Source organism: Phascolarctos cinereus, unplaced genomic scaffold (genome assembly GCF_003287225.1).
Source record: "Phascolarctos cinereus isolate Bilbo 61053 unplaced genomic scaffold, phaCin_HiC Scaffold_5;HRSCAF=322, whole genome shotgun sequence".
In the NCBI taxonomy this organism is placed as follows: Eukaryota; Metazoa; Chordata; class Mammalia; order Diprotodontia; family Phascolarctidae; genus Phascolarctos; species Phascolarctos cinereus.
This window is the reverse complement of record NW_027555958.1, coordinates 337,919,823-337,946,361: the sequence shown is the minus strand read 5'-3', so window position 1 is coordinate 337,946,361 and position 26,539 is coordinate 337,919,823. Positions and strand designations below refer to the sequence as shown.

At 35.2% G+C, this 26,539-nt stretch overlaps 1 protein-coding gene across 6 annotated transcripts in view; it reads left to right on the top strand.

Moving 5' to 3' along the window:
- The window catches only part of ARID4B (AT-rich interaction domain 4B), a 202,517-nt gene that overhangs the window by 136,739 nt on the left and 39,239 nt on the right, over positions 1 to 26,539 (top strand). For 5 of the 6 annotated variants that reach the window (XR_013487288.1, XM_021000414.2, XM_078156242.1 and 2 more), the window contains exons 12-17: positions 2,802 to 2,874; positions 9,716 to 9,810; positions 10,418 to 10,515; positions 11,727 to 11,967; positions 12,799 to 12,974; positions 16,967 to 17,221. Coding sequence is in view for 5 of the 6 variants with exons in the window: in XM_021000414.2 (XP_020856073.1) it covers positions 2,802 to 2,874; positions 9,716 to 9,810; positions 10,418 to 10,515; positions 11,727 to 11,967; positions 12,799 to 12,974; positions 16,967 to 17,221 (938 nt within the window). In the remaining variant the exon portion in view is untranslated. The remainder of the gene's footprint in view (positions 1 to 2,801; positions 2,875 to 9,715; positions 9,811 to 10,417; positions 10,516 to 11,726; positions 11,968 to 12,798; positions 12,975 to 16,966; positions 17,222 to 26,539) is intronic. The other variant, XM_021000411.2, reaches the window with a different exon arrangement.

Sequence of the window (26,539 nt, the reverse complement as noted above, 5' to 3'; positions counted from 1 at the left end):
TCCAATCATAGCAACTCAAAAAGACTGTCTATTTAAGGTATAGGGATTGGAAGAGGGAAAGTATCCAGAATGGGGTTACTATGTATGTATTCACAATAAAAACACTCTCCTGGATAAAAATCACATGTTTTTGAAGCATGTAATAAACATCATTCCAGCTAGACAAGACCTTCATTTGTTAAATGGGTGTTTCAGATTAGATGACTTTTAAGGTCTTTTTCAGCTATTAATATATCAGATAGATATTTATTCTTCATATTTATTCTTCACAGTTTTGTGTCACATGCAGATTTTATGAATGTGATAATTATCCTGTCATGCAGACTGTTGTTAAAAATGTTGAAGAGAACAGGGCTGAGGACAGAGACCTTTGTCTCACTATTAGAGACAGTTGGTATTCACTCATTAATCAGCCTTCTTTGGCTATATTTATTCTGCTAGTTATAATCGTGCCTAACTATATTCTCATTCAGATTTCCTTACTCCATCTTGTCTGTAATGATGAAATTACTGGCATTTTCAAATTACTTGCTGATATTGAGATGTTAATGTGTCTATGATGGTCCCTTTTTCTCTATTGGCCTAATATTCTAGCAAGAGACAGAAAATGAGGTTAATTCAGTATGACTTGTTCTCAGTAACCCATGCTCTCTCTTAATGATAGCTATTCTCTCTTAAGTGCTCATAAAGCATCTGTTTTATAATCTAGTCTAGAATTTTGTTTTAAGCTCAGCATGTTGTATTTGTCATAACTACCTTTTGTTCTTTTTTGATAATCAGGATAGCATTTATTAGTCTCCTGTATTCTTACACTTCTCTCATTCTCTACAATTATGCAAAGTTTAACAGCTATGTTTCCATAATTTTATCTACAAATCATTTTAATACCCAAATAGGGAATGAGACTAGAGATTGGTCCTCTAGAGATTTGAACTTTGGCAGTTGGATTCTTTCCTCTATCATTGCCTGTCTTGGAGTTCAAATACCTCTGAACTTTTTTTTCACACTTTCTAATGGAAAATTGTTCTCCTTAGTAAGTAGATAAAACTAAGTAGGAGATTAATAGTTTTATTTTCTTGCTCCATCTCCCTCCAAGGATTGTTGTGAGGATGAAATAAGATAGTAATTGTAAAGCGTTTAGCACAGTGCCTGGCAAATAGTAAGCACTATGTATATGCTAGCTATTATTATTTTTTCCCTCTTATCTGTTAACATTACCATTTATCTCAAGTAATAAGCCTACATTTTCTTTGCTGTCCTTACACCAAACATACCTTTAAAAGTACTTTCTATTGCACTTAGCATTTTTAGAAACTTAAGCTTATTTTTTGGTTTAGCCTCTTATAGTTCCATGTTATTCTTCTGCATTTGTTTCTGAGCATATGTCCTTTCTTATATCTTTTGACTATTTCCTTTATAAATATGAGCTTATCTCTGAAATCCCTGTGTAGCTCTATCAGACTTTTCAAGAACCTTATTTTTAATTGGTGTGTAGATGTCTGACTTCTGAATTCAGTAGAATTTTACTGAATAAGTAAAATTCTTCACCTTCTTCGTGTTGTGGCATAGTGGATAGCGCTAGACAAGAAAACACGGGTGTGGATCCTGCTTTTGACTTTGTATGAACATGAGCAAGTCATTTAACATTTCTGGGCCTCAGTTTCCTCAAATCTAAATGGGCATAATTACAGTTGTTGTAGACCTTAAATAATGTATATGCTGTACTTTGTAGACCTTAAAGTACTATATAAACATTCTGTTTTTTATCCTTTTTAATTAATAAGTACTGCTTCTGCTATTATTCATTTTTGTCACATGTTGTTCTTTATAAAACCTAGATATATAATTTATCCGAGTATTTTCTCCCAGCCCTGCCTCCCTGGCCCATAACTAGTTAAGTAATTTTTTCTGTAATTGAAAATGATTGTGTATCTTGGGCCTGCAAGTGATTTATAGACTTAGGACCTCCATTTCAAAGAAAATAGCTTTCTCCCCGTGACACTGGATTTAGGTACATAACAGGATAAATGAAAAGTTCCATTTGTTGACTTTATTGCCCCTCCCCCTCTTCCCATTTTAAAATGCAAGCCACTGAATAAATGGGGTCTTTTCTGCCCCCATAATACCTAAATTAACTACCCTGCTCTCTATAGGTTTTTCTGGGACCCACTTACCAGTGCTGCAACCCATGATCACAACAGCAAGAAACTAGGCCCTTCCTTGTAATGGGAAGCAAATTTATTATCTGAAGATTTCCCTAACTCTGAGTCTTCAGGTAATTTTAAACCAAGTTTGGGCCCCACTCGACTCCATAAGTTTAAATTACTGCACGGTGGGGTTTATATGTAAGGATATCTGTAGTTATATCTAATCTTGGGGGAAAAGTATGTATTATGGAAGCAAATTTTTTTTTGTTACTGTCTGTTCCAGTTTAAGAGTAGGTCTTGTGACGATAGTGTTAGTTTCTAAATAAGTTACGGGTATAGGAAAAAGACTTATTCATTAGTTTCTGAAGGAGTTATTTCTACTCTTGCCTCCCTTTGTGGAATTCCTTTTTGGTATTCTACTTATTAAATTACTTTTCAGAGAGAATTCTGATTTAAAACGTAAAGATTTTGGAAGTAGCATATGCTGCTTCTTAATAACTTAGTATTATTAAAACTTCATATTTTAATGGTAAAACACCCTTTTGGCACCTTATGATAATATAATTTTGGAGGGGGTCATAAAACCAGCTTGTATTAATTAAATATTTAATTGGACAAATTTTGATTTTTTTTATCTTGTTTGGTTTTTATTAGGAAGAAATAGAACCTTTTCCAGAGGAACGAGAGAACTTTCTTCAACAGCTTTACAAATTTATGGAAGATAGAGGTGAAGTGTATTTTCTTTCAATTAATCTCCAGTTAATTTTTTTTCAGATAATCAAATTGATATCCAGTTTAGTGATTAAGAGCTGATTTTGATTAATTTTAAAGATACATTCAAACTTCATGATATGTAAACAGTTATACCATTTTGTAAATTGATCTGTCTTCCAGATATCTATTTGTAGGTCTCTTATCTAAAAGTATACCTACTTTGTTCTTTTTTTGCTGCTCTGATTTTGAATCACTAGAATGGAGGCACTCTTTATACTTTAAAATAAAATGCTTTGAATTTTCTGTAGTTTATATCTTCAGATGTATGGATTCTTATTCTAATCTGGTATAGAACTTCTTTGTTTCTCAGAAGAGAAAGGGGAAAATATGCGAACTAGAACAGATCTAGTAGAGAACTACAGAACAACCACAACATGATCACCTCAGAAACTAATTTTAGCAGTAGTGCTGTAGATTACCCACTCAAAACAAAGTGCCTCCACACTGATTTCAGTCCTTTTTCTTTTCTCTTGCCCTGTTTTCTTATTGTTGTAAGAAGAGTTGTGAAGAAAGGTACATCATTAGGCCTGTTATACATAAGACACTGTGTAGATATTATGGATGCAAAAACAAAAAATGAAATAGATTCTACTTTCAAAGTTGGAGTATATAAACATAATGGTATGCAAAATTTCTAAAAAAAGTTAAACACAAGGTAATTTGGGAAGGAAAACACTAGCATTTGAGGAATCAGGAAAGGCCTTCTGTTGGAGGTGCTGCTTGAGCTGAGCTTTGAAAGAGGCTAGGATGTTCTAATAGACCTTGTCTTTGGCTGAAAAAAAAAAAAAGAGGCAGGGATTAAGATGTGGCATTGAGGAAGAAATGCATTCCAGGCCAGGGGACAGCCTGTGAGAAGTCTTGGAAAATAGGAGTGGAAATGCTGTGTGTTTGAGGAATAGCAAGAAGACCAGAATAACTTGATTATAGAGTGTGTGAAGGAAAGTAACTCATAATAAAGACTGGAAGGTATGTTGGAAGCATGTTTGAAGGGCTTTAAATGCCAAACAGAGGAATTTGTATTTGGTCCTAGCAACAATAGGGAGCCACTGATGTTATTAGATCATGGAACTGACATGGTCAAAACTGTGCTGTAGCAATATCACTGACAGCTGTGGGGAGAATGAATTAGAGAGGGGAGTGAATTAAGGCCGAGGGGCCAATTAAGAGCCTATTACTATAATGCGGGTGAGGGATGAGGCCCTGGACTAGGGTGGTGGCTACATGAATGGAAAGAAGTATCCAGTTGAGACAGATGTTGTAGAGATTGAATTGACAAGATTTGACAACTGATTAGATATGTATAGTGAGGATGATAAGAGTAAAAGATGACTCTAGGGTTATAAACCTGAATTAGAAAAGAGAATATTTTCTTATAAAGTATTTTCTACAGAAATAAGAAGTACAGGAAAGGAAATGGGTTGTGTTTTGGAATGTTGAGTTCAAGATCCCTATATGATATCTAATTCAAAGTATCTAATAATCAGTTCAAGTCAACAATAAGCTGACAAGCTATAAGCATTTACCATGTGCCAAGCACTATGCTAAACTCTTCAAATATAAATGCAAGAAGAAAGAGAGGGAGAGAGTCCCTGTCCTTAAAGAGTGGGGGGAATCCAGCACAAAAAGGAGAGTTGAAAAACGGAGGTAGTAGATAATAGGGCATGGAGGGTATGTAGTAGAGAAAGTTTAGACACCTAGTTGTGAATCCTGACCTGGGTGCTTTCCTTAAAATGGAGATTATGGGAGGTACCCATAATCAGAGGAAGGAGCTGAAGTGGAATGGGGAGTCCTTCCAGTGTGAAAAATTTTGGGATGGAGTGAACCATCAGGGTGGGGAGGCTTTTATGAAATGGTAGAGAATATCCAGAGAATTTAGAGCTCAGGAATGAGATGAGGCTTTGATATATCAGTCAGTCAGTAAGGCTTTATTAAGGACCTACTGTTTTCCAGGGAGATAAATATAAAGAGTGAAACTAGATTCAAAGGAGCTTATATTCTGGTAGGGGAAGCAACAACTCTGTGTGTTTGTGTGTGTGTGTGTGTGTATGCGCGCGCATGTGCACATGCAACATAAACGTAAAGTGAGTAATTATAAATAAATACAAAATAATTAAATTAAGGTAGTTTGGGAGGGAAGGTACTAGCAGTTGGGGATCAAGAGTGGCTTAATCAATAAGAGCTGCTTGTGCTGTGTCTGAAAGGAGAGAAGAACTTTAAGATAGAAGTGAGAAGAGAGTGCTTCCAGACATGTGGGGTGGCTGTCATTTTATAATAATAAACCTCCAGGATATGATGAAGTCACTCAAAAAATGTGTGTAGAGAGAAGAGAGGGAACAGGACGGAGCCTTGGTGTATATTCACAGTTAGGTGGTAAAATATGCAATGATTATCAGGCCAAAAAGACTAAGAAAGAACAGCCACGCCTGCAGTGGAAGGAGAAGCAGGGAGAGCAGTATTATAAAAACTCACAGAGAAATGAGTATCCAGAAGGAAAAGGGTGGTCAAAAGTATCGAATGTTATAGAGAAATCAAGAAGGATGAGGATTGAGAAAGGCTGTTGGATCTTACAATTAAGAGATTGTTAGTAACTTTGGAAAGAGCAGTTTGGTTTAAATGATGAGGTCAGAAGCCAGATTGCAAGTTGGTGAGAAGTGAATAAAAAGGGAGAAAATAGAGTTAATTAGAATTGACAGTTTTCTGGGAATTAAGATATGAAAATGAGAGATATAGGGTGATCATTTGAAGAGATGGTAGGGTTAATGGAAGGATAGACCTGGGCATATTAGTAGATAATAGTAATGAGATAATAGGTAAGAAAGTGAAATATTCTAGGAAGCAGTGATTATGGAGCTAGGCTTCTGGGAAAAAATGTGAAGAAACAAGTAAATTAATTGAATGCAATGAAATTTTAATGATCAAGTTTGGTCCTAAAGAATAGGTGTGGAAATGCACCTGTCTCTTTCCCCCTCTCCCATTTCTTTGTAGATTGTTCAAGTGATCCTTTTCCATCCTATGTCCTCCAACAGATTGCCTCCTCTGTCATTCCTACTCTTTTACTTATTTTTAGTCTCTCCTCTGTTGCCTACACCTGCCCATGTCTCCCTTATCCTGATAAAAAAGATCACTTGATCCTTTCATCCTTCCTAACTCTAATCCTATATCTCTTCTGCCCTTTGTAGGTAAACTTTTTGAAAGGACCGTCTTCAATATGTGCTTCTGAGATTTTGTCTCCTTTTACTTTCTTCTTAGTCTCTTACAATCCAGTTTGTACTTCCACTGAAACTGCTCTCTTCAAAGTTATTAATGATCTTAGTTGCCCAAATCCAGTGGCCTTTTCTCAGTCTTCATTCTCCTTGATTTCTCTGTAGCCTTTGACACTGTTCATCACTATCACCATCACCATCAACCACTTGATATTCTCTTCCCTCTAGTTTTCCAGGACACCTTTTCTGCTTTGTTTTCCTACCATCCGACCACTCCTTCTTTGCCTCCTTTGCTGGATCCTCATCCAGGTCACACCTTCTAACTGTAGGTATCCCATAGAGTTCTGTCCTGGACCCTCTTCTCTTTTCTTTCTCTACTACTTCACTTGGTGATCCCCAGTTCCCATGGATTTAATTATCATTTTTATGCTGATGATTCTCAAATCTAGTTTTATTGCCCCATTGCTGACCTCCAATCTTGCATGTACAGTTGCCTTTCAGACATCTTACACTGGATGTCCAGTTTTGTTATTGGTCAGTTATCTAATCATATCTGACTTGTTGTGACCCCATGGACCAAAGCTGTCCATCAAGTTTTCCTGGAAAAGATACTGGATTAGTTTGCCTTTTCTTCTCCAGTGGATCCTTTTGTCAGGCATTCAGAGGCTGTGACTTGCTCAGGGTCAAACAGCTAGGAAGTATCTGAGGCTGGATTTGAACTCAGACCTTCTTGACTACAAGCACAGTGCTGTATTCACTGAGTGACCAGCTGCCTCACAGATGTCCAGTAGATATGTTAAACTCAACATGTCCAAAACAGAACTCATCTTTCCTTCAAGGCCTTCCCACCTCTTAACTTCCCTAGTAATGTAGAGAACACCACCATCCTCCCAGTCCCTTAGGCTCACAACCTGGGAGTCATCCTGGATTCCTTAGTATATCTCATCTTTTGTATCCAAGCTGTTGCCAAGGCCTGCTGATTTTACCCTTGCAGCATCTCTCAAATATATCCCTTTGTCTCCTCTGAAACTGCCATAACTCTACTGTAGGCCCTTATTACCTCACACCTCAATTACTGCCTTAAGTCTCTCCCCACTGCAGTCTATTCTCCATTATCCTGAAGCATAGATCTAACCATGTAAACACTCCCACCTCCCCACACCCAATAAACTCCAGTGGCTCCCTATTACCTTCAGGAGCAAATACAAAATGCTCTGCTTGGCATTCAAAAAGATCTTCGTAACCTAACCCCTTCATACCTTTCCAGTCTTACAATCGGTCCCTGACACATACTCCTCATTCCAGTGACACCAGCCTCCTGGCTGTTACACAAACAAAGCACTTCATCTCTCAGCTCTGGGCATCTTCTTTGGTTGTTCCCCATGCCTAGAATGCTCCCCCTCTTCATCTTCAATTACTGACCTCCCTGGCTTCCTTTAGGTCCCAACTAAAATCCCACCTTCTACAGGAAGGCTCCCCTAACCCCTCTTAATTCCAGTGTCTTCCCTCAGTTAATTTTTTCCTATTTATCATGTATATAGATTATTCTATATGTATTTATTTGCATATTGTCTCTTCCATTGGGTTATAAGCTTCATGAAGACAGAGACTGTCTTTTGTCTCTTTTTGTGTCCCCAGCACTTAGCACAGTGCCTGGCACATAGTATGTGCTTAATATATTTTTATTGATTTTGGATTGAAGTGGGGGGCTATGGGTGTGGAATATTATATACATAATTTAGATCCTTTTTTTCCTCTTTTTTGGAATATATTGTTTAGTTTTATTGTGCTTTTTTTCCCATTCTCTTTGTTCTAATGAATGGCACTTGGGACTAGGGGGACACATTTAGAAATGCAGGTGATTTTAAGACAAAGTTCAAGAAAAATATGTTTTAAAAATAATAGGTTTGGCCTTCCAGAGAGAGAAAGTTCACTTCTTCATCAGATACTGGAAGTGTAGGTGATTTAAGACAAGTTCAATAAAAATATATGCTTATTGGATAGGGGAAGTGGGTGTTATGAGAGTCTTAGATTGTCTCTGTTCTAAGTGTGATAATGAATCAAAGTGGAAGAAGCAAAAGCCTAGAGTGAGGGACCAGCTGAGATTAGATGTGTTAAATTTGTAGTGGATTTATTAATACTGAGGGGTGGAAGGAGTGGAGTTCACAGTGAGAAGGAAGAACGGATTTAGGAAGAGTAAGGCATAGGGAAATAATGGAATGATTGGGTAGATAAATAGCTCAAGTGAGAGTGTATTTATTAAGCTTTTATTATGTGACAAGGACTGCACTATACTCTGGGGATTACAAATACAAGTAGGCCTGAGAGTCCCAGCCCTTAAGAAGCTTACATTGTGATCTGAGAAGACAGCAGATAGAGGGGAGTCAGTTCCTTGTCTTCAGCATGTCCTTCATTCCCATCATCTCTCAGTTCTTTACCAGTCAGTCACCCCAGCAATGGCTTTCTCCATCCTTACTCCCTTGGTGAACCAATTTAACTCTACAATTTAGCTCCTTTTCTCTCAAGTTCTTTGTGGTGATCACTGAGAAGTGGTTTCAATAGATAGGAAGCTTTGGTCAAATGAAAGACTTTTATAGTTTGTAATCATAGAAGTGAAACACATTTGAGTAATAGATCATGGATTTGTTTGCTCTTGTATGTAGTTATTTTCCAAGACCTTTGTATTGTTGCCCACCAACTGTCCTGTCACTACTCATCATTTCTACCTACTTCTGTTCTTCCTCTATTTACCAGGTCTCTCAACAAATAAAACTATTAGTAAGATTCCTGAAAACTTTTTTGAAGAATATGTGATAAAGTGAAATGCGAATTGAAGCAGATTTTTGTGCTTTCTCCATTCTTTATTATTAAATGATTTTGCCTTGTATTTGACTTTATACAGTACAGACTTGCTTATGATATTTTATTTCAGTATTGTACATTTAAAATGAAGATTTATTCTCTGAAGTTTCATAATTGTATAGGATCCATGAGGTCATAGAATCATTTGAAGTAGAAGAGACTTTAGAAGTCATGTAGTCTAGCCTCCTTATTTTACTTAACAGATAAAACTAAGGCCCCAACAAGTTCAGTGGCTTGCCTGAGGTTACTCCGTAATAGAAGCAAGTTTTGAATTCAAGACTTTTGACTCTCAGATTCTGTACTTTGTCTTCTCAGACATATCCTAATCAAGAATAAACATGTATCAAATCTGGTGTGCAATGTATGATATCAGATAATATTTTTCATTCAGATTCAAATTTCTTGGCTGTAGTTTGAAATTTAACTAGTTTTTGCTAATGTAAAGTACTTAAAGTTGAAATAGAATTTCTATTTCTAGAATAGAATATTCTGTTTCTCAATATTATTTCTAAATATTCTAAGTATTCTTTCTAAAACAGAATATAAATAATTAATAATAAGTGTATTGGGTCTGGAAGAATGTTAATTTGATTTAATATATTGCCTGTATACCTTCTAGTGTGATTAGAAAATATAGTTTGTTCATTTTTTCCTAACAATTGAAACTTCACAACATTTCAATTCTTAGTTTTAAAAAAATCTCTAAAATAATTTTTGTTTTGCTAATAGGCACACCTATTAATAAAAGGCCTGTACTTGGATACCGAAATTTGAATCTCTTTAAGTTATTTAGACTTGTACACAAACTTGGAGGATTTGATAATGTAAGTATTAAGATTAATAGTGAAGTATGTCAAAACCTTAAAGGATTGAGAAGTATAAGAAAAAAAAAGAATGGTTACTTTTTTACATGCAAAGAATCACTATTACATATCAAATTTGCAGTTTTATTAAGAATTAAAACTCATACTTCATAGTTCACCTGTTCTTCGGTCGTTTAAATTTACTATCATAAGTTTCTCAGTACACTGTCCTAACCCCAGAAATTACTTTCAGTTTGATATGGAAATCAGCACGACAGTTGTCTTTTAAACATTTTGTTTAAATATATGCCTGCTGAAGTCAGTAGAGCAGCTCTGATTTTTTTTTAGCATGACAAACTTTTGGTGCTTAATTTATTATTGGTTTTCAAATTTTATTTAATTTTTTATTTTAAATTTAATATAAATCCTACTTGAATGGTAGTTTCTAATAGAGAATGAAATTTAAATTTTGTCTTTTCAGTTAGAAATAAGTTTTATCAAGTTAATTTTTTTTAAAAATCACTTCCAATTCTTAATTTGATCTCCTTCATGGAAAAACGTGTTTTCTCCTGAAATTTGTTCTTTTCTAATTTATTCATGTAAATTTTAATTTTATTTTTCATTATAGATTGAAAGTGGAGCCATATGGAAGCAAGTCTATCAAGATCTTGGAATTCCTGTTTTAAATTCAGCTGCAGGATACAATGTTAAATGTGCCTACAAAAAGTAAGTGTTAAGGGCAGTGGTTTCTCAAATGAGGGCTATGTCCTGACCCCAAGGGATTGTGATCAACCCATCAGAGAGTAGGAACATAGGTAGAAGGGGAAGTCTGTTGTGGACTTTCTCTCCAGTACAACTACTCTTAGCCCTTTATCCGCCAGAACTCTATTCTTTCTCTTCCCTGTGTTCCAACCTTCCTCTTTCTGCTGGCCCATCAGGGCAGTTATAGCCATGCCAGTATTCAGGCAACACTCATAGCAATAGCTGTGCAAGTAAAATTGGAAAAATCCCCCACTGTCACCCTACTTCCCACCTCAGCATATCACCTCATATCTATGACAGTTGACCCTCAGATGGTGGGCTGTTTCTTCTAAGTAGGGATCAATAAGTAAGAGATCAACCTAAGCTCACACCTTTTTGTTTTTGGTGGGGAGTCACACAAAATTAAATATGCGTGTATAGATTGTGATTTACTTCTCAGATCTCATCTCGCTCCCTAAACCCACCCCTCTTCCTAACTTCCATGTTACTGTTTGAGAACACTGCCATCCTTCCAGCCACTCAGGTTTTCAACCTCAGTTTCAGACAATATCCTTGACTTTGTGCTCTCACCACATATATCCAGTGAGTTGTAAGATATTTTCCTTTGTACCTTCACAATATCTTATCGCTTCACCCCTAGACTATTGTGATAGATTTCTAGTTAGTATCCATGCCTCAGGTCTCTTTCCCTGCTCCAGTATCACCCCTACCCAACTATCAAAATCTTCTTGCTAAAGCATAGGTCTTACTACATCACCTTCTCCGTACATTGGCTTCATATTACTTCTAAGATCAAATATAAAATCCTCTCTTTGACTTTTAACTCCCTTTACAGCTTGACCTCTTCCTACCTTTCCAGTCCTATACCTTACTACCCTCCACATAACTTACACAAGATACTCTGTCTCCTGACTTTGCATTTTCACTGGCTATCCCTTATGCCAGCACTCTCTCCATTGTGTAACCTAGCTACTATGAAGGTGTGTCTCTGTGAGTTAAGAACTAAATGAGGATTAGACATATTTTTATAACCAATTTTTTCACAGGTTTAAGAATTACAGAATTTGAGAGTTAAGCAGCCCCTCATCAGCCCTTTAGCCCCACTGTATTCATGACATTAATCTTTAATCCTATTGGGTCTTCTTACCAAAAATAATTTGTCTTACTGTTTACAGATATTTATATGGCTTTGAAGAATATTGTAGGTCAGCCAACATCGAATTTCAGATGGCATTGCCTGAGAAGATGGTTAACAAGCCTTGTAAGGAATGTGAAAATGTAAAAGAAACAAAAAACAAGGAAGAACCTGAGTCAGAGATGAAAGCAGAGGTTAAAGAGGAAGGAGATACTATGTTACAAGAAGAGAAACCTGCTGAAGATGAGATTGAAAGAAAAGAAAATATCAAACCTTGTCTGGTAAACTAGATTCTATCTGTGCTGTACTTGTTAGTAGATCCTTCGAGTAATAATCCTTAATTAAACTTAGAAAGTTCCGCAATAGAAAATATACCCTCCATTCCTAGTGATTTGATGTTTCCTCACCGACATGCTATTTTTCTTTAATTTTAGGTATTGAATTATATTTTATTTGTGTCACAAAAGTTTGTAGTTAATTATTTTTGCCTACTGTGGTTTACGAAATTTTTTTAATTTCATAATTTTTCTTACCTTCTTATTCTTAAAGTAATAACTCCTTGCTATTTTAATGGAGTATGAATTAATGTTAAACTCTATGAAAATATCTTTAATGAATTCTTTAAACGTAGTTTAAACATCTCTATTAATGTCTATAACTATACTACTGGGTACAAATTTTCCCAATTAAAAAATTGTAGACAAAAAGTTGGAAATCTCTGATGCTGTATTTACACACAGTTTCCCTTCTTCGTATAAAATGCAGACAGTGGACTTAAGACATTTTGATATAGATTTGACTTGCCCTACAACCCACTTCTTTCTTTTGACTTCTATTTTCACGATAATTTTTTTACTTTAAAAAGTTTAGTAGTGAATTAAATAATTCTGAACAATTTTCTGTTGCTGGCAATAACTTTAATACCAATTGAGCAAGCATTTATTAAGCCCCTACTATGTGCTTTGCACTAAGAATACAAAGACAAAAGGGACCAACATTCCCCATCCACAAGGACTATACATTCTTCTGGGTATACTCTCAGAGATCACGGGTATAAAAATACGGATGGTAATTTTTTAAATTTTGGCTTAGTCTCTCTAATATTTTCCTAGGGTAATAAAAAGAATTTGTCAGAACCTACACATACACAGTCTGATCAGGAAAAAGAACTTAACATTAAAAAAACAGAAGAGAATGAAAATCTAGAAGTTAAAGAAGATGATACAATTAAGGTAGATGAAATGCTCAACACAAAGGTAGAGGCAGAAGAAGAAAAAGCAAAATCTGGGTAAGACACTTGTTTTTGGTAAAAAAAATAATTTTGAAAAGCTAAGTTAGTTTGATGTAAATAAATGATTGGATTCATTACTCCAGGTTGTTAATGTATTTTAATTTATCCAAATGAGAGAAATAAGAGCAAATACAGAATAATTGTCTGATTTAGATTAATCTTGTGAGAAATTTTGCATGGGCTTGATCTTACAGATGCCATTGTATGGGGAGGAAATATGAAGTTTTCTGATTCATTTCTCTTGTTCTTGACTCAGAAATATGAGAAACTTTACAAAGATGAAATTGCTTCTTACTACTGTATTTATTGACTACATTTTGCTAGATAGTGATATATGTGAAAAAAAGCACAATTCCATTGTTTTTGGCAAACTGGACGTCTGTAGATTGTGTGTTGTGGCTAATGTTTTTATTACTTGGGTTAAAATTAATGACAGGAATTAGATACCTTAAATTCTGAAACCGTAATTTAAAAATACAAAATCCTAATTATTTTTGATTAAAATGTTGATGAGGTAGTGAACAATAATGTCTATTCCAAAAAGGGTTTTTTTTTTTTAGTGTAATCCAGGGATTCCTGTTGGTCTGTTAAGGGTCGCTAAGTCATGTTTTGCAATTCAAAGTATACTATGGACAGGTAAAATGTCTAAATTGTCTGCAGTGGTCTGTTCTGTCCTCTAAGACCTCAGTTGCAGCCTCATTACATGAGAGGCTGAGCCAAACAGCCAAAATGAACATAAAAAGGACATGAGGGAAGGTACGATAAGGTAGCAGAAGAATGTAGTTGAAGTCTTCCACTGGAATTTATTCATGTTTAGGATTTCCTTATAAAATATTCCATGGATTTTTGTCCCCATAGCCATTTCATTTTCTTATTATTCTTGTTTTCCAATATTCATTCTTGCTGTTCACACCCTAAAACTAAATTTGTAACTGATTTATTTTCTTCTAAAGAAAGCTAATTACTAAATTTAAAAACTATTATGCATTGTGGGAGTATCAGAAATTAATTTACTGATTTTATGCTAGAGAATATTACTGATGAGTTACTAGAAATACAGTTTTGAAGTATTATTTAGATAGTTTCAGTGTTTTATTTTTTTTAATCGCTAAACTTATTTTGCCTAAGGAATTGGCTACTACTTAGAGTTCTGTGTTTTCTTTCTCCACACTTCAGGCATAAAATACATCCTCTAAGAGTTTGGCTTCAGACTTGGGAGAGATCTGTTGGAGTATTTTAATGTTTTTTAGAATAATCTGTTGACCCAAAATGTGGTACTTTAAAAGAAAGTAAACTGAAATCAGTATGCATATATATATATATATCATATCAAGTGACATTGAAATATATCTCAACGTAGATCAGTGTTATTTGGTATGTGTATATCTATATATCACATATATGTGTATGTATATACATGTATATGTAAGTGTTATTTTAGCCTGCCTATTGCAATGCATTTTATATTTGAAAACATTGTCTTTTGGGGCATCCTGGTTTTTTTCAGCTTCTTATTTCTCCAGCCTTTGGTGTTGCCCACTGCATAGAGCAGTGAAATCTTAGATTTGGCTGATTTCCAATAATTTAATTGTGATGTTTGCTTTTTGTTCACTCCCATGTGTTATTTGGGTGAAATTCATTTGGTTTGTATCCCTATCTGACATTAAATGGATCTCATGTTTCATTTTAATTGACCTGCTTGACTAAATAGAATATTAATGTTTGTTTCATGACCAGTAAGAGTTTTCCCATTCTACTTCCTAAACATTGTTAAAGTTTTGCTTTACTGATGTTATTATTCATGTTTAACATTTGTGGAATACCTCAAGTATGTTCAGCGCTGAACTATGTAAGATCTAATTTGTCTGCTGTTTTTGCAAGAAGAATTTGGGCTTCCTTATGCCTTCCTTCTTTTTTTTTATTTAATTGTGCTGAGAGCTGTCATTAAGATTTTTGTTGCTCAAAGATTAAACTTATTTTTTGTACTAGAATATATACTTTATAATCAGTGAAGTAGCTGTATAATCTTAGCATTCCAATCAAATAGTCTTCTGAGAATACAAGGAATCTTAGTATTTTTTTGTTCTCTATGTATATAATCTGAAGTCAGTAATTATTGTGCTTCCCCACTACTATTTCTGCTGCTATTTTCTAGAATATTTTAGCCACTTCAAGTAAGTACTCCTTCCTATGTTTTGATTTCCTAATCAGCCATGTTGATGGGCAGTGTACGAAATGTTTTGTATTTCATTTCAAATGATAGTAAATGAAAAAATCTGTTTTGTACTTAAAAAACTCAGTGAAATCCTATGAAGTCCTATGTGTAGTAACAAAGTATACTCTAAAGTATACTTTTGTATTTTAACTAATATTTATGGAAGTTGTACCTTTTCAGGTTTTAACTTTTCCCATTAAGAAATATCATTGAAGATTCTAATCCTGAGCTATGAAACAAGACTACCTGAATAATTTTTTGTTATAAAAACCACCAGAATATACTGTCACTGGAAGGCCCTGGATACCTTTTTATTTAAAAAGAGAGACAAAGCTCATACAATTTGCTGCCTTTTTTTTTGGTATGATTTACATGGTATTCAGTGAATGACTTTATAGAAGCAAAAAAATAGCTGTAAAACTTAGGGCTTTGTGTTTTATAGCAGAATTGAGAACTGTGATTTGTGAACATTGAATTTTTTAAACTGGTAAGACTTTGTTGACTTAAGAATTTCTTCAGAAAATGAATGGGAAGGGAAAGGAACAAAAAACTGTACCCATACTTGTTCATATCTCTGTGTTCCATATATGGCTCATGATGTACAATAGCCATAGATTAATAGTTAATATTGTCTTTAGTAAGGTTGAAATTATCTCTAGAGTAGTGCTTTTGTCATAAGACTTTTATTCACAGTATCTATAAGGAAGTCTGGAAGTAATTCTAGATGTGTTGTTGATTTTCATATCTAGATTTTTATTTATCTTTTAAAAGTGTTCCTCTTTGAGAGAAATGAGTTGTTTTAAGTGTAGGTATTGCTATAAAGCAGACTAAAAATGCAATATTTAGTGTAGTTGTAGATTTCATACTGAAGTTCCTTCCTCTTAATTCTGAAATAAATGTATTTGTGATGTTTTTGTGCCAGTGTAGGTTTTTTCTATATGTTGTTTATAGGGTGATTTGTGGAGTTTTTTTTCTGCAAATGCTAGGAATACTCCTAAATTACAGAAAGAGTACATTGTTGAGAACTCTCAAACTGATTTCATGTTTGTGTATAGCTGTTTCATTTTGGAGGAGTGACATTTGGAATTAATCTTCAACATATCCATTTTGTTGGAATTTTAGGTTTGGTAGACTCTATAAAAGGTTATTTGCATCAAAGAAGGCATAGGTTAACCAGAAATTAAATGTAAGATAGTGCTTAGAGGAATTAGTGAAATTAGTGAGATTAGCAGAAATTAGCACAATCTACTTAATTGTCAGTTAACAGATTTGATTACATCCAAAGCACATGGTTTTAAGGTTAAAAGATCTTAAAAGACTAGCTACCTGCAAGTGAAAGGTTTGATTATGGTTTGTTTTGATTTATCCTAAATTTAAAAATACCTAAGTGGGAGAGGGAAATACTCAATAAAAAATAAAATGACTGTGGAGTCTAATGAATGTTAAAATGTGTAAACATTTGAAAGAGATAAAATTTGTTACAGTCAACCTCACTAGTTCCTTGGTTATGTACAGCACCACTTCAGTTCTTCTAGCTATTGATGGAAATTTTCTTTAAATGAAGTCATTTTTGCCTCTTCACTTTCTGTGAAAGCTTCTCTTGCTACCATTTTTAGTGATAATTTTAATTTGAAAATCAAAAAATTTCATGCACTTGGAACCTGCTGTTCCCAGGAACAATCGCATCCACGATATTTATCAGTATATGTGGGTTGGAACTGAAAAACTTATCAAGTGTCTTTTATTAACTCTGCAATTTTTTAAACCTTTCAAGAGATGAAACGAATAAGGAGGAAGATGAAGATGAGGAAGAAGCAGAAGAAGAGGAGGAGGAGGAGGAGGAAGAGGAAGATGACGACGATGACAACAATGAGCAAGAGGAGTTTGAATGCTATCCACCAGGCATGAAAGTTCAAGTGCGGTATGGACGAGGGAAAAATCAGAAAATGTATGAAGCTAGTATTAAAGATTCTGATGTCGAAGGTGGAGAGGTCCTTTACTTGGTGCATTACTGCGGATGGAATGTGAGGTAACTGAGTTTTAGCTAGTGATTACTACCTAAAAATACTTCTAAAATACTTTTCTATTTTAAACACAAATTGATTGTTGAATTATAGGCTTGTTTATTCTATTAAGGTCTTTGTACCATATCAAAAATATTTAGATTTTTAGCATGTAAATTCCACATTTAGTGACTCTCTATATAGTTCTTAATGTTTTGAGTGCTACATCTTAGATTATAGCATAAAGAAAAAAAATTAAGTCTTGACAATTTTTATGGTAACATCTATAGCTTAAGAAAAGCAACTTTATTGGTGCAGTGATAGAAGATAATATTTTTTAAAAGGTTAAAGACTTTTGAACTTCTTAGTGTCTCCAAGCCAGTTATCAGGTCATCTGCTTTTTGCATATTCAACTGCATTGCTGCATTATCTTCTTCGTAATCTTCTTAAGTCATCTTTATTTCATTTTGTTCAGCAGTCAGGGATGAGATTCGGAAAGCTTTACCTTCTTCAAGAAGGCCCTTGTTCTCCAGTTATCTCCTCATCAACAGGCCTTGCATTATAACTTCATTTCAGCAGCAACAGAAGTTTCTTTGGACCATCTCCTACACTGGCGAACATCATAACTGAAAGAATTCAACTCTACTCAAAGAAATAGTTGGATGGCACTTTTCAGCTGCCACTGACCTGGGGAACAGGATTTCCAGGCTGAAGTTCAGTCTTGGGTTATGCTACAATTCTTATCTTGAACCAGTAGCCTCTTGGGCTTATGTAGCCAACCTTTATCCAGATACATTCTTCGTGAAACTTAAATAGACATGATAGATTTTGAGATCTGACACTTTAGTTGTCTGCTTAACAAATGGACTTTTCTTGGAATGTCCACTATTGTATTTGGAGTATCAATATAGCTAGCAATATAAATACTGCCTTCTTAGAAATAGATAGATATTGTTAGGAATGCCTTTCTGAAGTACTTCAAAGAGGATTGTCATTCTTTTATATAACTTCTTGTAGAGTATGGTTCTGGCTAATGGCAGTATTGTCAGGAAGACCTCATCTAAAATTCTCGACTTCTTAAAAGCAGGTTTTGGCAGTCATGTTCCAGCAGTGGAAAGGATTGGAGGCACTGCCTAATCCACTTGCTTTTCTCATTCTGTGAAAACTATAATTTCAATCCATCCTGATGCTTGGGATACCATAGCAACTCCAGTGCTAAGGAAAACCTCAAGAATATTGTCTGGGATTCAGTCTGCTCATTCCAAACTAAGAAGATTTCCGGAATTTAAAGTGCCTACGTCAATTCACAGATATAACAGAGTCACCTTAGTTGTACAGGAACGTAAGATGTTTCAGATGACATTGAGATAATAGTTCAACACTGTACATAAGTCAAATATTCAGCTATCATTTGTCCTGATACTGTCTAAACTAAAAGGCTGGTTTCTGAAACACTTCCTTACATGAAGATATTTGGGAACTGAAAGATAGATGTTATAACAATATGTTGACCAGTCATTTTAAACAGTGGGCTTGTCATATGAAGACTATTAACTGTAACTAGCTTCTTCTCTATTATTATACAAACCCATAAAATACTGGGTTTCACTAGGAAGATTAAATTGAACCATCAGAAATAAAAAATTGCTAAGTATCACATACAAGATAGCCATAGGTAGGTGTTATCTAATCACTCATGCCAGTTTTGAAGCATTCCACTCTTTCTCTTCTCAGTCCCCACTCTAAATTTTCACTAGTGGTTAAATTATAATAGAAAATTGTATCTCCACTGTCATTGATCTGATAACCTTAAAATTTAGTGAAAAAGGTAAAGGATTTAGGGGGTTCTCTAACCTTTGCATGGTATAATCTCTAATACTCCATCTATAAATATTGATTCATTGACTAATTGAATCATAGTACTCAGATTTTTTGAGAATAGCAGTTGAAAGGCTAATATAATAATTTTTCAACTCAGAAATTTTGTCCTCGTATTTTATTTGAAACATGGTGAGCTGAGGAGAATAAATGTGCAGTTTATTCCAATAGAAAAAAGGTTGGAGTATTTTTGATATTTTAAGTTGGGACCAATTCAACAAGATAGCCTTTTATTGTAACTCATCACTGAGAAAGAGATAGGACATTTTCAAGAACAAGTTTTTTTTTTAAGTCATGGGTTTTCTTGAAAAATAAAAATGGACCATTGGGTAGATGGGTCTCCCAACATCATACAAAAACCTTTCAGGATTCAACAAAATAGGTTGTGATCATATGTTATTTGGAAAAAATTCATATGCCTTCATGCAGTAGTAGTTAGAATATAACATTAAATAGGTAATGATTTTGTCATTTTTGCCACACCTTTTCTCAAGCATATCTAGTGATGACTGTAACAAACTTCATTAGCTCTCCAGCCATTTTTCATTTTCCTCCCTTATTTTGGGGGCCTAGGATAATGTTCCTAAATTCACATAGAGTGATGAAAATCAGAAACATAGAACTATTCTGTGAATATACAAGTGGGTGGTTAGTGTTTTCTTGAAGTTACTTATTTGAAGTAGGAATAGTGTAAAATAAGAAATTATGGATTTCTTTTCCTCTCAGTTTAGAGAATTACTGAAGGTGTTACAGTATCAATGTGGACAAAGAAAAGTTAGTTATAGATTACAGAGTAAGATTTCATGTATGTGTGAGATTCTGTCATATCTAAAAATCATAATTTTCTAGCACCTAAATATAAAAGTCATAGAGCAATTAAAAGTTTTTTTTTTTAATTTGATTGTGGTTTTCATGATTTCATAACATTTCCAAGTTAATTGGCTTGATTTTTTTTCTCATTTCTAGAAGGGAACTTTAATTTAACACTTATTAATTGCTGTCATTTTAATTTGTGCCCATTTTTTGCCTGATAAAGCTGTTAGGTTGTTTATACAGAGTATGAATAGCAAGTATTTCTTTTCTTTAGTTTATAAGGTTTGTGATTTTACTTTGAATACTCTAGGTAGCATTTCAAAGTCTATAAATTGACCTAACTTTGGTGTATTTTTGTAGGAGACCTATATAAATTAGGGCTGTTTGATCCTTTGTGAGTATAATGACAAAGCATTATTCTGTTTGGGCATATCAGTTATTTTAGAATGTTCTAAACAACATAACACCAGGCCACATAGGTTAAATTAATGGTTGCTAATAACATAGTTAAAGACAAAAATGTGAAAAAGGCAACAGGGCATAATGGATAAATAGGCAACCTTTCAATCAGGAAGGTTAAAGTCTTGACTGACACATATTAATTGTGTGATTATGGGCAAGTCATTTGATCTCTCAATGCCCTAAGCAGCTCTCCAAGACTGTAAATTACAACTAAGTCAGATGAGTTGCCAATCTTCATTAGTGGAGGGAGTTTGAATACCAGTGAAATCAAATGTCCAGCACCTCTCACATCTCCCTCTCCATCCCCATATCCTTTGTTGCCTCCCTTTGACTGTATCACTATCAGATAGAAATTCTACCAGAGTGTTGGTAGGGGAAAATTATTCTTTGATTTAGCCATTTTGCTGTGTTAGCATTCATAGTCAGAGTTTTGGCAGAGCTCTTGAAGCTGTTAGCTAGAATTGGCTGTTTGGTTTATCTGTGGTGAAATATGACCTGTTTAGAAAGAGTTGAATTAAAAATGGTCTTCTTTAAAAAAAGAGAGAGAGAGAGAGAGAGAGAGAGAGAGAGAGAGAGAGAGAGAGAGAGAGAGAGAAGGGGTTGAAATATTCTTAGGTATATTTATTAATTCATTGAACCAGCATAAAAACAACATGTTTAATGGGGAGTAATAACTTATCTGAATATTTCAGTACCTTTAGGAGAATACTATAAGATCTCCCAGTTGTAAGATATGGTCAGTAACTGAGCTTTTCTCATTTTAAGCACATTCCTTGTGGCACGTTAAACAATTAAGTAAAAAAAATTTTCTTCAGATACTTAACCATGGAAGCAAGAATCCAGACTTTAAGTTTTGAAAACATTTAACTTTGAAATGAATTTAAAATTCTTTCTTCAAGTATGGGTTGTACTTAAACCAAACTGCTTAAAATCTGCAGTGTTGGCTTGAGGATGATTGACTCATAGTGCAGTAGAGTAAAAGGACAGAAACAGGTTGTCTTAAAAATTATATAAGAATAAGGTTCATTAATTGCCCTCTTTCAAAGGATAAATTTTCTTTTCCATAAAATTTACCAAATGAGATAACATAGTATGGTGGGTAAGTGACCTGAAGTTCTGGATTAAAATTCTGCTGCCAACACACATTAGCTGTGTGACTCTTGTTAAGTCAGCTAACCTCTGGGTTACCTGGTCACCTTTCTAAATACTCTACCTTTTAGAGGAGTTGCTGCTAATGGAAAGGAACTGTGTATATATCAGGATTTCCCTATACCAATGAAATCACAGTTCCAGACAACAATGAGAGAAACAAAGTTTCACCAAAGTTAAAATTAAAATATCTCATTGTTTGCCTCCTCTATGCTGCTTTAGTCAGAATCATAACCATTGCATGTTGACAGTAATTTTGAATTATGTATGGATATGTGAAATTATTTATGTGGTTCTTCTCTAGTTAATTGATATTTGTTGCATATTAACTATAGCCACTACCACTAATTGAAATATGCGTGTTAATCAGTCAGCAAATATGTATTAAGTAACTTATATGCAATGAAGTATAAGTGGCCCTTACATTAAAGGAATTTATATTCTAGTTGGTGAGATAAGACATACACACAAATAAAGATAACAAACAATAGAAGTCAACAGATAAATGCTATGTAAATTCAAAGGACAATATAATCTCTAGCTGAGATTGTCACAGAAGGTTTCTTGGAGGAAGTGGATAAAGTCAGCATGTAATTTATTAAGTGCCTGCTTTGTGCCAGGCAGTGTGCTAAGCATTAGAGATACAGAGAAAGCCAAATCAAATAAACAAACAGTTCTTATTCTTGAGGGAGTCACAGTCTAATGGAGGAGCCAACATGTGAGCAACTATATCCAAACCAGATGCATAGAGGATACATTGAAGATAATCTCAGAAAGAAAAGCACTAAGATTAAGGACTGGGGAAGTTTTCTTGCAGAATTTTGCACTTAACTGAGACTCAAAGGAAGCAAGGGAAGCCATGGGGTGGTGATGAGAAAGGAGAGAGTTCTACGTATATTTGACAGACCATGAAAATGCCAAGTCATGAGATGAGTCAGTCTAGTGCCATTGGATCAGAGTTTATTTGGGAAATAAGGTGTAAGAAGACTGGAAAAGTAGGAAGGGGCCCCATTATACAGGGCTTTAAAGGCCAGATAGGGAATTTTATATTTGTTCCTCGAGGTAATAAGGAGCCATTGGACTTTATTGAATGGGGGGGGAGGGATAGTTTGATATGGTCAGGCTTGTGCTTGAGGAAGATCAGTTTGACAGCTGAATGGAGGATGGTCTGGAATGGGGAGAGATTTATGGCAGGGAGATGAACCAACAGGCTATTGCAATAGTCTAGGTAAAAGATGAAGACGTCTTGCACCTGTGTGGTAGCAGTGTCAGAGGATAAGGGGCACATATGAGAGAGGTAATAAAGGTAATATAGTATAGGTGAGAGAGAGTATGGAGTCGAGGATGACAACTAGGTTATGAGCCTGAATGATTGTGAGGATGGTGGAAGTTTGGAAGAAAGGAGGGCTGGGGGAAAGATCGTGAAGTTCAGTTTTGGACATGCTGAGTTAAAAAGTCTATGGGACATCTAGTTTGAGTTGTCCACTACCTATTGGAGATACGAGAGTAGATTAGAGATAAGTACAGAAGTTAGAGCTGGACAAATATATCTGAGAATTATCTGCATAGAAGTGATAATCTAAATTGGATATGATTTGATTAGGCAGAAGAGAGTAGGAAAAGCATTTCTGACAGGAAAATTCAGTTTCAGTTAAACATTTGGGCTAAAAGATTGAAAAAGGAGGGATCGTTTCTAATTGCAGCCTGAGGAAAACTTCATAGAAAAGGTGATTCTTGAGGTATCCTGTAAAGAATGCCAAGAGATAGAATTGGGAAGGAGTATTTTAGGCATGCACAGAGCTGGAACCTAAACTATGTGAACCTAGGGGAGGTGGAGGTAGTATGAAATAGGCCTTCAAAACTTTGTTGAAGCCAAATTATAAAGTCCTTGAATGCAATTTTTGCTTTAATCGGTAGGCGGTAGAAAAACCAACAAAGGTTTTTGAACATAAATGACATAATTTAAACTGTTGTTTTAGAAAGTTTACTTTGACGGTGGTGTAAAGGATGGATTATAAAAAGGAGAGACTATAGACGTGGAAATCAGTTAGTTGGCTCTTTTACTAATTGTCTTTGCTGGATCATCATCCATGTCTTGCTCCCTATTTGTGAGTATGCCTAGAGTGTTTGTTTCTCTCTCTCTCTCCCCCCCCTCCTTCTCCCTCTCCCTCCCTCCTCCCCATCAGCTCCTATGAGTTTAATTATCATTCCTATACATATGACTTCATATCCAGCCCTCATATCTCTCCTGAGATTTACCCTGTATCACAAACAGCCTGTTGAACATTTTCCCCTGAATATCCCACGTTTATCTCAAACTCAACATACCCAAAACAACTCATGATCTTACTCTCCCACCTTCATAGCTTCCATGTTAATGTTGAAGACATCATCATCATTCTCATCTAGGTTAACATCTTAATAATCCTTGACTCTTCACTTTCTCTCATGACCCCCTAATCTCCACCCTCTTCCATATGCAGTCAGTTGTCAGATCTTGTCAATTCTATCTCCTCAACATCTCTCACATCTGTCCCCTTCCCTTCATTCACATAGCCTCCATCAGGCCCGTATCACCTCTCACCTAGGCTGTTGAAATAATTCCCTAATTGGTCTTCCTTCCCAGTTTTATATTTCTCCAGGTGATCTTCTGGTCAACTCCCAAATTGGTATTCCTAAAATATATGTCTAACCATGTCACTTCCCCCTGCTTAAAAAGCCACAGTAGTTCCCTCTTGCCACTAGGATAAAATACAAACTTATTGTTTGGCATTTAAAAGTCCTTCAGATCTGGGACCAGCTTACCTTTCTAGGATGATTTCACATTACTGCTTCTCGTATACTCTGTGTTCAAGCCAACTGGTCTTTCTGGTCCCTACATATAATATCCTATTCCTTCCCTTTTCTAAGGCCCTCTCCCTCACTTCCACCTCTTAGAATCCCTTCAAGGTTCAGCTTAGTTTCCCTCTCCCATACAAGATCTTTTCTGAACCTCATAGTTGTCTGTAGCCTTAGCCTTCCCCCAAATTATTTGGTCTGTGTAGGTATTGTATCCCTCTAATAGAATGTAAGCTCCTTATAGGCAAGATCTCTCTAATTTCTGCCCCTGAACCCTAGCATAGTTACTTGCACACAGTAAGTATTCAATAAATTTTTATTTAATTCAGTTGGAGGTACTGAGGTTCCAGAATTCAAGAAGGTAGCACCTCAGATGGACATCAGTTAGGTCAGAGTCCCTTACAACTTGATATAAAGGAGTAGCAGAAAATAAAGCTAGAAATAGAAAGGTAGATTGGGCGAAATAATTTAAAAAGTCTTAACTTGTAGAATAAGAAGTTTGAATCTAGTCTTATAGTGGAATGATTGAAAGATTTTCATCAGGAAAGGGATATGATCAAAGCCTTCATTTAATTCCTCTGCATTCAGCTTCCAGTTTTCTGTGGGAAGAAGATGACAGCATGTATAATTGTATTTGGGCCAATGAACTCCCTCACTTAACCTGTGATAGAAGTTGCTAATTTAAGGCAGCTAGGTAGTACAGTAGATACAGTGCCGGGCCTGGAGTCAGGAAGACTCATTCATCTTCTTAAGTTCAAATCTGGCCTCAGATACTTACCAGCTGTCTAACCCTGGACAAGTCCCTTAACTCTGTTGGCTTCAGTTTCTTCATCTGTAAAATGAGCTGAAGAAGGAGATGGCAAACCACTCTAGTATCTTTTGCAAAGAAAACCCCAAATGGGGTCACGAAGAGTTGGACACAGTTGAAATGACCGAACAACCACAAATGGCATAGTTCAGAGAGCACTGGACTGGTAGTCAGGAAATTATTAACTGAACTGTGTGACCTGACAGCAAACACTTCAGCTCCCCGGTCATCATGAAGCCTCAGCCATAAAATGGAGGAGAGATGACATGTTATAATCTCATCCAGCTCTGATGCCCTGTGATCTGGGCTCCCAGAATCACAGCTCTAATCAACTATAATATTCTGTGATTTAAACCTGTTGCTATAAGCAATGGGAAAAAGAAGAAAAGGGACAAAACAATTGATCTGTCACTAGTTACCTCAAAGGAAAGCATAAAGTCACACAGATAAGATGTACCTAAACTACTGATATCTGCTTGCTCTTGCTCCTGTTCTTTTCCTGATCCATTTTTTCTTCCTTTGTTGCCTTTTTTTCTCATTTAATATGTGTTTCCCCCTTTTGTTGGAATTTTTAATAATATCAATGAATTATTAATGTATTCCATCAATTTTATAGCCTAATGGTTGTTAATAATAACTAATAGTACTAGTAATTCATATTCCTAAAACATTTTACTGTTTTACAAAGTACTTTCCGTTTCACCAAACCTCTAGTGAAAGTAGTACAAGTACTTTTGGAAACAGCAGTCTGTGAAACATTATAAAAACAGATTGGAAAAGGAAGTGCAGAAGGGAAGCAAACAGGGGAAGCTGGATAACATTGGTACTGTCATGTAAAATTTCATATATACTTTAAAATAAAGCAAGCTATACATAATAAAGATTTCATGGTTTTAATTACAAAAAAAAAAAGTTCTCACCTCCCAAAAAATAATCTGGCAACTGGAGTCAGGGTAAGTGCCTTACCCATAGTCACACAGTTGTTGGTGTTGGTGCTGGAATTTGAACCTAGGTCTCCTAGTACAAAATTCTAGCTCTTTTCATTAAAGAAGAATACCTCCTTACTCATAACCCTAGTGAACTTCACATGATCATCCATTCCAACTTTTTATTGTTGCATCTGATTCCCTCTAACATCTGTTTGATTCCCTTGATAATTGTTACCCATGCTTGCATCACTACCTTTACTTTTAAATTTTCCTTAAATTTCTTCTGAAAGGATGACAGTCACTGGAATATAGTAACCATTATCATTACCTCCTTAGCCCCTTTCTGTCTTTAGTTATCTTCTAGCACCACCCTTCCATATCACAAAATGAAAATGGAGAATTTATTGAAATTCTAAAAAACCTAATTGCCTTTTTAGAAACCAAATGCATTATGGCCTGAACAAATT